The sequence below is a fragment of the Hyperolius riggenbachi genome, chromosome 7, assembly GCF_040937935.1.
Source record: "Hyperolius riggenbachi isolate aHypRig1 chromosome 7, aHypRig1.pri, whole genome shotgun sequence".
NCBI classification, from domain to species: domain Eukaryota; kingdom Metazoa; phylum Chordata; class Amphibia; order Anura; family Hyperoliidae; genus Hyperolius; species Hyperolius riggenbachi.
In genome coordinates, this window is record NC_090652.1 from 1,522,352 (window position 1) to 1,540,184 (window position 17,833).

General features: G+C 45.5%; 1 protein-coding gene across 3 annotated transcripts in view; it reads left to right on the forward strand.

Annotated features, from left to right (window-relative positions):
* SEC14L5 (SEC14 like lipid binding 5) overlaps positions 1-17,833 on the forward strand; it is a 171,096-nt gene that overhangs the window by 93,677 nt on the left and 59,586 nt on the right. For all 3 annotated transcript variants that reach the window (XM_068243465.1, XM_068243467.1, XM_068243466.1), the window contains 2 exons: positions 6,388-6,484; positions 16,118-16,203. In XM_068243465.1, the coding sequence (XP_068099566.1) occupies positions 16,141-16,203 (63 nt within the window). In that variant the 5' untranslated portion in view covers positions 6,388-6,484; positions 16,118-16,140. The remainder of the gene's footprint in view (positions 1-6,387; positions 6,485-16,117; positions 16,204-17,833) is intronic.

Genomic DNA, 17,833 nt, shown 5'->3' on the forward strand with positions numbered 1-17,833 from the left:
GTGTATGTCTGTGACTGATTTGTGTATGTGTGTGTCTGTGACTGATGTGTGTGTGTGTGTGTGTGTGTGTCTGTCTGTCTGTGACTGATTTGTGTGTGTGTGTGTGTGTGTGTGTGTGTATGTCTGTGACTGATTTGTGCATATGAGTGTTGCTGTGACCGATTTGTGTGTGTGTATGTCTGTGACTGATTTGTGTGTGTGTGTGTTGCTGCGACAGATTTGTGTGTGTGTGTATGTCTGTGACTGATTTGTGTGTGTGTGTTGCTGCGACCGATTTGCATAGCAGGGATTGGACAGCCGGCTAAGGGACTCTTCTCCAGCTTCTAAAGAGCTAAAAATGTGAACGTTTTGTGTGAAAGTTCATAAACAAAATGTTTTTCCTGCTCAGAGGACATGCCATGGCGTTATCCTCTAAGGGGTTAGAGTCAGAGTTAAAGCAAATATTACCAGCAAGTAATATTAAGGTAACCATACAAGAAAGGTGATTTAGTCTTTTTTATAATTCTTACCTTGCTTTTGTTCAGATCAACAGTTCTGACTCTGATTCAGTATGCGGATCAGCAGTTCTGACTCTGATCCAGTCTGCGGATCAGCAGTTCTAACTCTGATCCAGTATGCAGATCAGCAGTTCTGACTCTGATTTAGTATGCAGATCAGCAGTTCTGACTCTGATCCAGTCTGCGGATCAGCAGTTCTGACTCTGATCCAGTCTGCGGATCAGCAGTTCTGACTCTGATCCAGTCTGCGGATCAGCAGTTCTGACTCTGATCCAGTCTGCGGATCAGCAGTTCTGACTCTGATCCAGTCTGCGGATCAGCAGTTCTGACTCTGATCCAGTATGCAGATCAGCAGTTCTGACTCTGATCCAGTATGTAGATCAGCAGTTCTGACTCTGATCCAGTATGCAGATCAGCAGTTCTGACTCTGATCCAGTATGCAGATCAGCAGTTCTGACTCTGATCCAGCATGCAGATCAGCAGTTCTGACTCTGATCCAGCATGCAGATTAGCAGTTCTGACTCTGATCCAGTATGCAGATCAGCAGTTCTGACTCTTATCCAGTATGTAGATCAGCAGTTCTGACTCTGATCCAGTATGCAGATCAGCAGTTCTGACTCTGATCCAGTCTGCAGATCAGCAGTTCTGACTCTGATCCAGTCTGCAGATCAGCAGTTCTGACTCTGATCCAGCATGCAGATCAGCAGTTCTGACTCTTATCCAGTATGTAGATCAGCAGTTCTGACTCTGATCCAGTATGCAGATCAGCAGTTCTGACTCTGATCCAGTATGCAGATCAGCAGTTCTGACTCTGATCCAGTATGTAGATCAGCAGTTCTTACTCTGATCCAGTATGCAGATCAGCAGTTCTGACTCTGATCCAATATGCAGATTAGCAGTTCTGACTCTGATCCAGTATGCAGATCAGCAGTTCTGACTCTGATCGTGTCTGCAGATCAGCAGTTCTGACTCTGATCCAGTATGCAGATCAGCAGTTCTGACTCTGATCCAGTATGTAGATCAGCAGTTCTGACTCTGATCCAGTATGTAGATCAGCAGTTCTGACTCTGATCCAGTCTGCAGATCAGCAGTTCTGACTCTGATCCAGTCTGCAGATCAGCAGTTCTGACTCTGATCCAGTATGCAGATCAGCAGTTCTGACTCTGATCGTGTTTGCAGATCAGCAGTTCTGACTCTGATCCAGTCTGCAGATCAGCAGTTCTGACTCTGATCCAGTATGTAGATCAGCAGTTCTGACTCTGATCCAGTATGCAGATCAGCAGTTCTGACTCTGATCGTGTCTGCAGATCAGCAGTTCTGACTCTGACCCAGTCTGCAGATCAGCAGTTCTGACTCTGATCCAGTATGTAGATCAGCAGTTCTGACTCTGATCCAGTATGCGGATCAGCAGTTCTGACTCTGATCCAGTATGTAGATCAGCAGTTCTGATTCTGATCGTGTCTGCAGATCAGCAGTTCTGACTCTGATCCAGTCTGCAGATCAGCAGTTCTGACTCTGATCCAGTATGTAGATCAGCAGTTCTGACTCTGATCCAGTCTGCAGATCAGCAGTTCTGACTCTGATCCAGTATGTAGATCAGCAGTTCTGACTCTGATCCAGCATTCAGATTAGCAGTTCTGACTCTGATCCAGTATGCAGATCAGCAGTTCTGACTCTGATCCAGAATGTAGATCAGCAATTCTATCTCTGATCCAGTATGCGGATCAGCAGTTCTGACTCTGATCCAGTATGCAGATCAGCAGTTCTGACTCTGATCCAGTCTGCAGATCAGCAGTTCTGACTCTGATCCAGTCTGCAGATCAGCAGTTCTGACTCTGATCCAGCATGCAGATCAGCAGTTCTGACTCTTATCCAGTATGTAGATCAGCAGTTCTGACTCTGATCCAGTATGCAGATCAGCAGTTCTGACTCTGATCCAGTATGCAGATCAGCAGTTCTGACTCTGATCCAGTATGCAGATCAGCAGTTCTGACTCTGGTCCAGTATTCAGATCAGCAGTTCTGTCTCTGGTCCAGTATGTAGATCAGCAGTTCTGACTCTGATCCAGTATGCAGATCAGCAGTTCTGACTCTGATCCAGTATGCAGATCAGCAGTTCTGACTCTGATCCAGTCTGCGGATCAGCAGTTCTGACTCTGATCCAGTATGCGGATCAGCAGTTCTGACTCTGATCCAGTATGCGGATCAGCAGTTCTGACTCTGATCCAGTCTGCGGATCAGCAGTTCTGACTCTGATCCAGTATGCAGATCAGCAGTTCTGACTCTGATCCAGTATGCAGATCAGCAGTTCTGACTCTGATCCAGTATGTAGATCAGCAGTTCTGACTCTGATCCAGTATGCAGATCAGCAGTTCTGACTCTGATCCAGCATGCAGATTAGCAGTTCTGACTCTGATCCAGTATGCAGATCAGCAGTTCTGACTCTTATCCAGTATGCAGATCAGCAGTTCTGACTCTTATCCAGTATGCAGATCAGCAGTTCTGACTCTGATCCAGTATGCAGATTAGCAGTTCTGACTCTGATCCAGTATGCAGATCAGCAGTTCTGACTCTGATCCAGTCTGCAGATCAGCAGTTCTGACTCTGATCCAGCATGCAGATCAGCAGTTCTGACTCTGATCCAGTCTGCAGATCAACAGTTCTGACTCTGATTCAGTATGCGGATCAGCAGTTCTGACTCTGATCCAATATGCAGATCAGCAGTTCTGACTCTGATCCAGTATGTAGATCAGCAGTTCTGACTCTGATCGTGTCTGCAGATCAGCAGTTCTGACTCTGATCCAGCATGCAGATTAGCAGTTCTGACTCTGATCCAGTATGTAGATCAGCAGTTCTGACTCTGATCCAGCATTCAGATCAGCAGTTCTGAATCTGATCCAGCATTCAGATCAGCAGTTCTGACTCTGATCCAGTATGCAGATCAGCAGTTCTGACTCTGACCCAGTCTGCAGATCAGCAGTTCTGACTCTGATCCAGTATGTAGATCAGCAGTTCTGACTCTGATCCAGTATGCGGATCAGCAGTTCTGACTCTGATCCAGTATGTAGATCAGCAGTTCTGACTCTGATCCAGTATGCAGATCAGCAGTTCTGACTCTGATCCAGTATGTAGATCAGCAGTTCTGACTCTGATCCAGTATGCAGATCAGCAGTTCTGACTCTGATCCAGTATGCAGATTAGCAGTTCTGACTCTGATCCAGTATGCAGATCAGCAGTTCTGACTCTGATCCAGTCTGCAGATCAACAGTTCTGACTCTGATCCAGTCTGCAGATCAGCAGTTATGATTCTGATCGTGTCTGCAGATCAGCAGTTCTGACTCTGATCCAGTCTGCAGATCAGCAGTTCTGACTCTGATCCAGTATGTAGATCAGCAGTTCTGACTCTGATCCAGTCTGCAGATCAGCAGTTCTGACTCTGATCCAGTATGTAGATCAGCAGTTCTGACTCTGATCCAGCATTCAGATTAGCAGTTCTGACTCTGATCCAGTATGCAGATCAGCAGTTCTGACTCTGATCCAGAATGTAGATCAGCAATTCTATCTCTGATCCAGTATGCGGATCAGCAGTTCTGACTCTGATCCAGTATGCAGATCAGCAGTTCTGACTCTGATCCAGTCTGCAGATCAGCAGTTCTGACTCTGATCCAGTCTGCAGATCAGCAGTTCTGACTCTGATCCAGCATGCAGATCAGCAGTTCTGACTCTTATCCAGTATGTAGATCAGCAGTTCTGACTCTGATCCAGTATGCAGATCAGCAGTTCTGACTCTGATCCAGTATGCAGATCAGCAGTTCTGACTCTGATCCAGTATGCAGATCAGCAGTTCTGACTCTGGTCCAGTATTCAGATCAGCAGTTCTGTCTCTGGTCCAGTATGTAGATCAGCAGTTCTGACTCTGATCCAGTATGCAGATCAGCAGTTCTGACTCTGATCCAGTATGCAGATCAGCAGTTCTGACTCTGATCCAGTCTGCGGATCAGCAGTTCTGACTCTGATCCAGTATGCGGATCAGCAGTTCTGACTCTGATCCAGTATGCGGATCAGCAGTTCTGACTCTGATCCAGTCTGCGGATCAGCAGTTCTGACTCTGATCCAGTATGCAGATCAGCAGTTCTGACTCTGATCCAGTATGCAGATCAGCAGTTCTGACTCTGATCCAGTATGTAGATCAGCAGTTCTGACTCTGATCCAGTATGCAGATCAGCAGTTCTGACTCTGATCCAGCATGCAGATTAGCAGTTCTGACTCTGATCCAGTATGCAGATCAGCAGTTCTGACTCTTATCCAGTATGCAGATCAGCAGTTCTGACTCTTATCCAGTATGCAGATCAGCAGTTCTGACTCTGATCCAGTATGCAGATTAGCAGTTCTGACTCTGATCCAGTATGCAGATCAGCAGTTCTGACTCTGATCCAGTCTGCAGATCAGCAGTTCTGACTCTGATCCAGCATGCAGATCAGCAGTTCTGACTCTGATCCAGTCTGCAGATCAACAGTTCTGACTCTGATTCAGTATGCGGATCAGCAGTTCTGACTCTGATCCAATATGCAGATCAGCAGTTCTGACTCTGATCCAGTATGTAGATCAGCAGTTCTGACTCTGATCGTGTCTGCAGATCAGCAGTTCTGACTCTGATCCAGCATGCAGATTAGCAGTTCTGACTCTGATCCAGTATGTAGATCAGCAGTTCTGACTCTGATCCAGCATTCAGATCAGCAGTTCTGAATCTGATCCAGCATTCAGATCAGCAGTTCTGACTCTGATCCAGTATGCAGATCAGCAGTTCTGACTCTGATCCAGCATTCAGATCAGCAGTTCTGACTCTGATCCAGTATGCAGATCAGCAGTTCTGACTCTGATCCAGAATGTAGATCAGCAGTTCTATCTCTGATCCAGTATGAAGATCAGCAGTTCTGACTCTGATCCAGTATGTAGATCAGCAGTTCTGACTCTGATCCAGTCTGCAGATCAGCAGTTCTGACTCTGATCCAGCATGCAGATTAGCAGTTCTGACTCTGATCCAGTATGCAGATCAGCAGTTCTGACTCTGATCCAGTATGTAGATCAGCAGTTCTGACTCTGATCCAGTCTGCAGATCAGCAGTTCTGACTCTGATCCAGTATGCAGATCAGCAGTTCTGACTCTGATCCAGTATGCAGATCAGCAGTTCTGACTCTGGTCCAGTATGTAGATCAGCAGTTCTGACTCTGGTCCAGTATGCAGATCAGCAGTTCGGACTCTGATCCAGTATGCAGATGAGCAGTTCTGACTCTTTTCTAGTATGTAGACCAGCAGTTCTGACTCTGATCCAGTATGCAGATCAGCAGTTCTGACTCTGATCCAGTATGCAGATCAGCAGTTCTGACTCTGGTCCAGTATGCAGATCAGCAGTTCTGACTCTGGTCCAGTATGTAGATCAGCAGTTCTGACTCTGATCCAGTATGCAGATCAGCAGTTCTGACTCTGGTCCAGTATGTAGATCAGCAGTTCTGACTCTGATCCAGTATGCAGATCAGCAGTTCTGACTCTGATCCAGTATGCAGATCAGCAGTTCTGACTCTGATCCAGTATGCAGATCAGCAGTTCTGACTCTGATCCAGTATGCAGATCAGCAGTTCTGACTCTGATCCAGTATGCAGATCAGCAGTTCTCATACAAATAATGCCCCCAATTACAGTCTTGTTGCCTCGCTGTACGGTGGTTTTGCCCAGTGATGCCCTGTATGTCGCTGATTGCCCCTGCTGGGGTAAAGGTAAAATGGAGCAGTTTTGGCCTCTGTATCGTCTAATCATATGACGTGTCACATGGTACAATTACCGCCATTCTCCCCAGCATTGTATAATTGGGTGTTATGTACTTTTCTGTTTCAGAGTGTGTATAAACACCTCGTCATGTGACCACCACAGACCGGCCCAGCTCCATGTGACGACTACTGTTCTCATGACCTGAGAGAGGGCATACAGAGAGGTGAGTACTGTCTGCTCTGTGTTACCTTCCTGTCCTCCGCTCCATCACCACCACCCAACCATAGGACTTCATCCAACCTTCATAGGACTTCACCCAACCTTCACCCATCAGACTTCACCCAACCTTCAGACCCATAGAACTTCACCCAACCAAAGGACTTCACCCAACCTTCACCAATAGGACTTCACCCAACCGTAGGACTAACCTAACCATAGGACTTCATCCAAACTTCACCCAACCATAGGACTTCACCCATAGGATTTCACCCATAGGAGTTCACCTAACTTTCACCTATAGGACTTAACCCAATCATAAGACTTCACCCAACCTTCACCCATAGGACTTCACTCAACCTTTACCCATATGACTTCACCCAATCATAGGACTTCACCCATAGGAATTCACCCAATCACAGGACTTCACCCAACCATAGGACTTCATTCACCCATAGGACTTCATCCAACCATAAGACTACACCCAACCACAAATCCTCAAACCCAACCAAGCTCCCCTTTAACTTAGAACCAAATTCAGCCTTTAGAAGGGTGTTTGGATGAAGCCAGCTACACACAAACAGATAAGCATTGTAAAAGCGATTACCACCCCAGTGAGTGACGCTTCACAATGGACGGGAATTCCTGCCTTTGTATATGTTAGAGAAAAGGACAGTTATTCGTAAGGCTGAGGCCTCTTGCACATTACAAGAGATTCCCATGCTGCGTTTTTTCTGTGTGTTTCTTTTTGTTTTGATAGCAGCCAGGGAAAATCACAATCACAATTTGGAATCGCAATTCAGAATCGCAAATCGGATTTGCAGTGTGAGGGGGGGGGGGGGGGGGGGGGCTAAGATGAACCAAAAATACACCGGAAAGCAAAAATGCATGGATTCTTCTAGCAATGTCTCATTAATTCTGGCAAATGTGGAAGATGCGTTATTTCATTTCTTTGGAACAGACTAGAGTCCATCAGAACAACCAAAATCTGATTTCACGGAAATCCGCTGTTCCGCAGGTAAATGCGCAATTCCCTGTTCAGGAGGCATTTTCTATTGAAGTCAATGGCGCCAAATTTCGCCGTTAACAGCAAAGCCCTGTACATGCATCATACATGCCACGTATGTTAGGGTGATTAGTAGGAACATAGAAAAATAAATAAACGTCACATGTCATAGCGATTTTTCTAAATGCGAATCTGCATTGTGAGCACGGAAAATTTATAGTGTCATTTTTTTTAAAGCTTTAACTTCCTGTTCCTCCCCTCTATTTCCTGTTTGTTTTCCAGAGGGGCGTATTGAGCAGGTATTTGTTTTTTGGAGGTGTGGCTACTGCAGAGCGTCTTGTTTATGTAAAATTTTGGATTGCACAAATTCACATTTCCATTAACATGCATTGTAAGTGATTTGCATGTCGCCTGCAACAAAAAAGCATGCATGGAGGCTGTTTCTGTTTTTCAGCAGGAAATTTGGATGCAAAAAATTGTATTTAAACGCACAACACAATGGTTGCCACTGACTTGCATTAGATGTGCAGCGAATGTGAATTCGCCAGAACACAGTTGGCGATGAAATGCTGAGAGGTTTGTTGGGGTGCGTTCCCCCGACACTCATCCGTCGGATTCCCGGTGCTCAGGTGGGGGTCAGTGACTACGACTGTTCAGCTAAGCTGGTATATTGTGGAGTGACAATGACAGTAAAGTCAGAGGAGCCATAAAAGGGAAACTTAAAGCACCACTATCACAAAAATTGTAAACACATACAAATAAGTAAAAAGGGGGTAAAGAAACTCCCAAGGTGAATAAAATACATTCAAAGCAAATGAAATATAAATAAATGAGGTGGCTTACCTCAATGATGACACACCCATATAGGAATGGATCTTTACGCGTTTCGTGGGAACTCGCCCACTTCCTCAGGCCAAATAAAATGCCACTAAATACCGGTAGTCGGAATCAAGGCGCCTCATACAAATAAGGAGTACGTCTGTTACAGTGTGAAATGAGCCATACATGACTTTTCTCCTATGTTGCTGTCACTTGCAGTAGGTAGTAGAAATCTGACATTACCGACAGGCTTTGGACTAGTCCATCTCTTCATGGGAGATTCTCAGCATGGCCTTTATTGTTTATAAAGACATTCCCTGAAAAGGATTTACTGTATACAATGATACTGGCTCTTGAATACAAACAAAACAATGAGAATCCCTCATGAGCAGATGGGCTAGTCTAAAACCTATCGGTTCTGTCAGATTTCTACTACCTACTGTAAGTAGGCAGGAGAAAAGTAATGTATTACTCAGGAAGAAACAAACTCATTATTTGTACGTGTGTACATGTATTTTAAATTTTACGATTTTCGGGATAGTGACCCTTTAAGTGAAATAAAAAAATAAGATTTTAACTTACGTGGGGCTTCCCCCAGCCCCCCTGGAGTCCTCCTGTGCCCATGAATGATGTCCTTCCCTCCGGCCAGCAGCAGTGACCCCCACAAAGCTGGGCTGTCACCGCTACTCGCCGGCTACTGCGCACACCCTGGTCGCGTTCCCACCGCCGGGAGCATTCTGTGCATGCACAGTAGCCGGTGACTAGCGGTGACAGGCCAGCTTTGTGGGGGTCACCACTGCTGGCCAGAGGGGAGGACGTTGTGGGCACAGGAGGACTCCAGGGGGGCTGGGGGAAGCCCCAGGTAAGTTACAATCTTATTTTTATTTCACTTAAGTTTCCCTTTAAATCGCAGCCGGCGGAATGTGAAGGGATCGCAGCTCTCCCGCTATCAGCACAATGTCACCATCAGATTCCAGGCTGAGAAGGAAAAAGACCTCTTTATACTCCCACTCAGTTCCTTTGTAGAGCTCAGCGAGACAGACTGAGCGGATCCTGCAGAATATGTCCCGAATGTCGCTGCCAGCCTCCTACTGACTGTGTGCAGCCCAAAGACAACCACACAGGCAGCGCTTGTTCCTCATAAAATCAACGCTTTGTCTCCATAGTGAGAGTTCTCCTGAGAATTCAGCTCCACAATGGCTCCTGGGGGTTGCCAAGCAAAGCTCGGTGTGCCGTGCGGGGTGTAACACTCATTACTGCCAGTATACGGGGTGTAGTCATAGTCTAATGTCCTACCCTATTATTATTATTATGTATTTATATAGCACTGACATCTTCTGCAGCACATTACAGAGTACAGAGTCATGTCACTGACTGTCCTCAGAGGAGCTCACACTCTAATCCTACCATAGTCATAGTCTAATGTCCTACCATATTATTATTATGTATTTATATAGCACTGACACCTCCTGCAGCACATTACAGAGTACATAGTCATGTCACTGACTGTCCTCAGAGGAGCTCACACTCTAATCCTACCATAGTCATAGTCTAATGTCCTACCATATTATTATTATGTATTTATATAGCACTGACACCTCCTGCAGCACATTACAGAGTACATAGTCATGTCACTGACTGTCCTCAGAGGAGCTCACAATCTAATCCTACCATAGTCCTAGTGTAATGTCCTACCATATTATTATTATGTATTTATATAGCACTGACACCTCCTGCAGCACATTACAGAGTACATAGTCATGTCACTGACTGCCCTCAGAGGAGCTCACACTCTAATCCTACCATAGTCATAGTCTAATGTCCTACCATATTATTATTATGTATTTATATAGCACTGACATCTTCTGCGGCACATTACAGAGTACATAGTCATGTCACTCACTGACTGCCCTCAGAGGAGCCCACAATCTAATCCTACCACGGTCATAGTCTAATGTCCTACCATATTATTATTATGTATTTATATAGCACTGACACCTTCTGCAGCACATTACAGAGTACATAGTCATGTCACTGACTGCCCTCAGAAGAGCTCACACTCTAATCCTACCATAGTCATAGTGTAATGTCCTCCCATATTATTATTATGTATTTATATAGCACTGACATCTCCTGCAGCACATCACAGAGTACATAGTCATGTCACTGACTGTCCTCAGAGGAGCTCACACTCTAATTCTACCATAGTCATAGTCTAATGTCCTACCATATTATTATTATGTATTTATATTGCACTGACATCTCCTGCAGCACTTTACAGAGTACATAGTCATGTCACTGACTGTTGTCTAAGGAGCTCACAATCTAATATCTACCATATGTTATATGTCCATCGTAGTCTGGGTCAGTTTAGGGGGAAACCAGTTAACTTATCTGTATTGCGCAAATGGTGGATCAGCGCATCACCAGGCCGCCTCCGAATGGCCTCCAATCAGAGATTTGCTTTTGGTTAACTTATCTGTATGTTTAATATCTGAATACAGGTGAGAAGATTTTAGAAGGGCACGAGCTCCAAAGACAGTTTGAAAATAGCAGTGTGTGAAGCTTACAGAATGAACTGAGTATGATGTTGCTATGCAAGAGGTCTGCTTCCGCACTAGCTGGAACGTGAGCAAGTGAAGTAGTGAGAGGGGTGGACAGCAGAGTATTGGGTTGTGCTTGTTGGGAGAGTAGATGTCAGGGATCCAGGAGCTGTGTGGAGGTGACATATTTTAGAAAGCATTCCAGGCTATGGTTAGACGTTTGACATTGTGTCTCTGAGTATTTGGCAGCCCCAATCCCCAGCATGGATTTGTTGAGGTCCACGGTTGTGTCTCCATGCTCACATTGTATAGCGTGTGGCAGCTCCATCCTATGTTCAGCCACCTTGGGGAAGGTTGGTTGCCGTGACTCTTGCCCTGAGAATAATATTAGCGTGACACGGAGCAGAACTCCTGCTCTGGAGGGTCCATCGTGGCCAGTTCTCCGGCTGTTTCGAGGAAAGCTGAGTGACGTACATTGAACCTCTGGTGTGAACGGTTTATTTTAAACAAGGAAGCGGAGAAAGATATTCTTTTTTTCCCCAGTGACCCCATGTTACTCCCTGGAGACTGGAGTATTTCTTACCTATTTCCTGCTCACATCGGAATGGAAAGCCGGTTATAGTAAGTTAGACTGGTTCTTCACAACTGCGAAGAGTCCAGAGAAGACTGAGGTATTCAGGATAAAAAAGTGAGTCCGCACAGAGTCCAGAGAAGAGTGAGGTCTTCAGTTTGAAGAGGTTAGTCAGGGCAGAGTCCAGAGAAGACTGAGGTATTCAGGTTGAAGATGAGGGTCAGGGCAGAGTCCAGAGAAGAGTGAGGTCTTCAGGATGAAGATGCGAGTCCGCGCAGAGTCCAAAGAAGAGTGAGGTCTTCAGGATGAAGAGGCGAGTCGGCAGAGTCCAGAGAAGCCTGGGGTGTTCAGGTTGAAGATGAGGGTCAGCGCAGAGTACAAAGAAGACTGAGGTCTTCAGGATGAAGATGAGGGTCAGCGCAGAGTCCAGAGTAGACTGAGGTCTTCAGGATGAAGATGAGGGTCAGTGCAGAGTCCAGAGAAGACTGAGGTCTTCAGGATGAAGATGAGGGTCAGTGCAGAGTCCAGAGAAGACTGAGGTCTTAAGGATGAAGATGAGGGTCAGTGCAACGTCCAGAGAAGACTGAGGTCTTCAGGTTGAAGATGAGGGTCAGGGCAGAGTCCAAAGAAGACTGAAGTCTTCAGGATGAAGATGTGGGTCAGTGCAGAGTCCAGAGAAGACAGGTCTTTAGGATGAAGATGAGGGTCAGGGCAGAGTCCAGAGAAGATTGAGGTATTCAGGATGAAGATGAGGGTCAGTGCAGAGTCCAGAGTAGACTGAGGTCTTTAGGATGAAGAGGAGGGTCAGTGCAGAGTCAAGAGTAGACTGAGGTCTTCAGGATGAAATTGAGGGTCAGCGAAGCCTGGGGTGTTCAGGTTGAAGATGAGGGTCAGCGCAGAGTCCAGAGAAGACTGAGGTCTTCGGGATGAAGAGGTGAATCAGGGCAGAGTCCAGAGAAGATTGAGGTCTTCAGGATGAAGATGAGGGTCAGGGCAGAGTCCAGAAAAGCCTGAGGTCTTCAGGATGAAGATGAGGGTCAGTGCAGAGTCCAGAGAAGACTGAGGTCTTCAGGATGAAGAGATGAGGAAAGCATTGAGACACCCACCTGTTCCAGGATAACATCCTCATCACAGCAACACATGCCTAGACATCTAGAGGTCTATGTTGGTTCCTGGTCCAGCTGTTAGGGCAGAATCTGCCACTACTTTTCCATACACCGTTATATAATGAATTCTTAATTTTTTATGGCTTAAGTTTATTTTATACCTTAGCCTTTTCCCAGTAAGTATCGGATTTGCCTCCTGGATATAATTTACCCCTGGCCGAGACTTGTGTTGTCTCGTGGGGTGGAGGAGGGCCGGCAGCTACACCAGACACGGTCTGGCCTGAGTAAATCTCACTGCCATGGTGGTCGCTGTGGAAGATGCCTGGCTGAGGATTCTGCATTGTTTGTTTCATCGATTGAGCGGGATGTAAAACGTGAGATGACCGCGCAGGAATCTGCTATCACTTTGCATCGACTGTAGAGCGATTTATTGTTGCTGGCCGTGTGCGTTGGCATTGATCTCATTACAACTCTGAATGGCAGAATCACGTAATCCTATCAGTAATTTGGATAAAATCGACCCAATGTCTCTCTCAGTATTTTGGGCTTTGATCGATTTCTTCTCAACATAATTTTTTTTTTTGACCGAAAAAAGAAAAGCTTCTTCTGTCGATTGTCCAGAACATGGTGAATGTATGTCCTTCGTAACATTCAGATTTCCACCAGCCCAGGGGATCTAATGTAATGAACCAAAGTCTGCAGCTGCTGGTTAATTAACCAGCTGCCAGTTAGTTGCTCAGCAGCAGCTGGGTGTTATAGGCTCAGTTTTTTCCGGGTGAGAGGTCATTAGCTGGATAGGTGATCGTCTGTTATTAGTTTTTTTGCTAAAAGCCAAATGAAGAGGTTGCATAAGAATGCCTTGCTGAACACTTGTCCCTCCTGTCACACTGTAACACCTGCACTAATCAAGGTATATAGTTTCTGCATGCAGTGCCTAATACACTGCAGAACGCACTGACTGCATGCAGCTGTGTACAGAGCAATGTCCCAGCTAAGCATCGATATGTGTATAACAGACTGTATAATATCTAATGTGAACCTGAAGTGAGGATAAAAGTTATACCTACCTGCATAATGTATGAGGCCATCAGACACTTGGTGTCCCCTCATTGTACCCTGTCTCCCCTCTGTGGAGCAGCTATAGCCCCTGTTCTCTTGCACAGGACAGAAAAAACCACAGAGAAATGCACCCTGTGTGTATTTAGAGAGTTTAGCCTGTCTAATTACTAGGGATGAGCGTAATGACCTAATTACGAATTTCCGAAATTTCGCGAAATTACTACAATTACGATTTTAGCAGTAATCGAAATTTCGTAATTTTCGCAAATTACGCAAATTTTCGTAATTACGATTACGGAATTTAGTATTTTAAAGTTTGCAAAGGTTTCTATCCCTCTAGATGCCTTCGTAATCGAAATTTCACTCCCGTAATGACGAATTTCGTGTCTCTAACCGAAATTTTACTGTTTCAGGTTTGTAAGGGTTTCTATCCCTCTAGATGCCTAAAATGAATAGGCCAGCCAGCCAGCCAGTCCTCCTCCTCCTCCTCCTCCTCTCTCTCCAGAGATCTGTAGTATTTCAAAACCATACTCACATTCATGACATGTCCAGGGATCAAACCCAGGCCAACCACATGGAAGACAGCTATGCTCACCACCATACCACCAAACACACACTAAATAGACTGCTAACCTAAATCTTACTTGTAGACAGTCATATGAGACACATGCTGGGTGCAGGGCTTTGTGATTGGACCATGGACCATGCGATAGAGTGAGGTGAAAAAATGAAATCATGCCTAGCAGAGGATGGTTTCACAATGCTAAATGCTAGGCTGGCTGTGGTGCAATTGGTTAGTGCGTCTGGCTGGTAACAGCAAGGTTTGATTCCATCCAGGCATGTCTTTTCCTTTTGCGTGCGCGCGCTGCGCCATTGAACCCCATGGGGTATTTTGCGTGCGTAAAACTTTACGCATGCAAAACTTTGTGCTCGGTGTTTGGACAACTGTTGAACTCAAAAGGAAAAGACATGCCTGGATGGAATCGAACCTGTAACCTTGCTGTTACCAGCCAGACACACTAACCAATTGCACCACAGCCAGGCTAGCTGTGACCTAACTCTACATGGCTATCTGGGGCTCTGTTGGCTCTGTTTGGACAACTGTTGAACGCAAAAGGAAAAGACATGCCTGGATGGAATCGAACCTGTAACCTTGCTGTTACCAGCCAGACGCACTAACCAATTGCACCACAGCCAGCCTAGCATTTAGCATTGTGAAACCATCCTCTGCTAGGCATGATTTCATTTTTGCACCTCACTCTATCGCATGGTCCATGGTCCAATCACAAAGCCCTGCACCCAGCATGTGTCTCATATGACTGTCTACAAGTAAGATTTAGGTTAGCAGTCTATTTAGTGTGTGTTTGGTGGTATGGTGGTGAGCATAGCTGTCTTCCATGTGGTTGGCCTGGGTTTGATCCCTGGACATGTCATGAATGTGAGTATGGTTTTGAAATACTACAGATCTCTGGAGAGAGAGAGAGAGAGAGAGAGAGAGAGAGAGAGAGAGAGAGAGAGAGGAGGAGGAGGAGGAGGAGGAGGAGGAGGAGGAGGAGGAGGAGGAGGAGGAGGAGGAGGAGGAGGAGGAGGAGGAGGAGGAGGCTGGCTGTGCTATTCATTTTAGGCATCTAGAGGGATAGAAACCCTTACAAACCTGAAACAGTAAAATTTCGGTTGGAGACACGAAATTCGTCATTACGGGAGTGAAATTTCGATTACGAAATTGTAAATTACGATTTGAAAATTAATTACGAATTTGGGTCGTAATGTTAAATTTCGCATTCGTAATAAAAGCAGTTCGAAATTTCGAAAATTTCGGCTCATCTCTACTAATTACCCCTCATCTGTAACTAATCACAACTGTAATTTGATTCCTCAGCCTTGTCAGCTCTGGAATCTCCTGTGCATGGCAGAGCAGCTACTTTGTAAACACAGGATGCTAACACTATGTCTGCTTCCATGAAAGCAAGAAATAGACACACTGCAGATATATTGCAGGAGTTCTGGTCCGCCTTAATGCCAGAGTGCCCACTCTGCGTCTGGAGGGGGCTGAAGGGATTATAAACCATCACTTGTAAATGTCGCCTCTGGTACACTTTAAAGGACAACTGAAGTGAGAGGGATATGAAGGCTGCCATATTTATGTCCTGTTAAATAATACTAGTTGCCTGGCATTCATGATGGTCTATTTAGCTGCAGTAGTGGCTGAATCACACACCAGAAACAAGCATGCAGCTAATCTTGTCAGATCTGACAATAATGTCAGAAACACCTGATCTGCTGCATGCTTGTTCAGGGGCTATGGCTAAAAGTATTAGAGGCAGAGGATCAGCATGAGAGCCAGGCAACTGGTATTGTTTAAAAGGTTATACATTTGACAGCCTCCCTATACCTCTCACTTCAGTTGTCCTTTAAGCAAACACAGGTTAATAGACAATATCAGTAGCCTTCATTATAAATTATACACAATTCAATAAAATCTACTCTCTTGTTATTCGGGGGAGAAACCTGATAGAATGTCTTTGTTTTCTCGCAGATAGCGCCCCGCGGTGGAGGAAGATGGTGCAGAAGTACCACTCCCCGGTGCGGGTGTACAAGTACCCGTTTGAACTTGTCATGGCGGTAAGTGGAGGCTTGCTGCGTATTTTTCCAAAATGCATCTAATGTATGTCAATGGTGACGCAGAGGTATAGTGTGTTATTGCGTTTCTAGTGTGGGGTTTTTTATGCATTTTATGTAAAAAATAAAAATAAAAAAACAAGTTTGAAGATGGATTTCGGCTTCCTGTTGACTTAGTGATAGCATAAAACGCATATCAAAAACCCATACAAAACGCATATGCAATTTATATACGTGAACCGCAAATGCACAGAAAACGCATTGAAAACGCATTTGTGCGAAACAAAAACGCAAACGCACTGAAAACTCACAAATGCATATGCAGCACAACACGACCTTTCATGCACTGCTTAGCGTGTTCGTACCCTGAGAACAGGAAGTGACTTGTGCGAGAAATGGGAGTTTTCTGAGGGCTCTTTTGTGTGGCAAATAAAGATCTGTTGGCGTTAGTTTGTAAGGAAGTGAAATGTAGACTTTCTAATAGTAAGGCGATTCAGTATATCGATAACGTATGTCCATCTGTGAGGCGCACACCGCACAGATCTCACCATATGTAAAGGGCCTGGATGTGTCTGTATGAGTTTTCAGTATTTCTGCATGAATATAGGGACACTGCAGTGACAGCTGCTGAGATGAACATGAGTGTAAGTACTCATCCTACAGAGAACTTCCTGTGTATTTATTTCTTGGTTAATGCGTTTATGGCCAGCTTAAGGCCTGTATCATTTGTTCGGACATCGCGTACGATTCGCGTGCAATGCTTTGCATAGGCAATGCACATTTTTGCAATATTTGCGCGAAAATTCGCATTAGATCCATGGTTACAGGAAGTTGTCAGCAGTCAGCTGTTACTAGGCAGATTATGTTATATTTAACTAATGCGAATTTTCGCGTACGAAAATTCACATAAAAACGCATAAAAATTTACATGGGAATTTTCACCAATCAGAAAAATCTTATACAATTATTTGCAGGCGAAAATGTCACGCTACAGTGGAAACTTAGCCTGACTGAAAACTGAAAAGTAATTAGCAGTCATAAAACGCCTGGGTTCTGCTGTCAGTGAAGGCAGCTGGAGGAGATCGGTAAGGCTGGCCTTGTCTTTGTAGCTATGGTTTTCAGCGCCTGGGGAATAAGAATTTTTGTAAACTGCCCCCCCCCTCCCGGACAAAATGGGTGTGGACCTGCATCAGAATGTGGGCGTGGTCATGGGTGGAGACAGATGTACAAATGCTGTTTGCCCCCCATAGACCGATTTGCCACATGTGCCCCCTTTAGATAGCCAGATGTGCCCGCTTTTTCTGCTGATGTAACATTTCTGCCCTCCTCTGTAGAGGCAGGGAGAGAAGCAGGAGGACTTCTGGCAGCCAGCGAGCCGCCTCTCAGGCACGTGGGGTGCAGCAGCCGCGCTGAGCCCCCTTACAGTGCTGCTCCCAGGGACACATGTTCCCCCTTGCTCCCCCATAGCTACTCATCTGTCTAGCCTTAGTGAACAAGCAATGACACTGGAGAGGTTACCTCTATCACTATACGGGAGTCTCCTCTCCAGCAGCAGCAGGGTGTGTGCTCACACGTTACACAAGCACTGGGGTATAATCTCTAACAAGACAGAATAGTCCCCCCCATACATAAA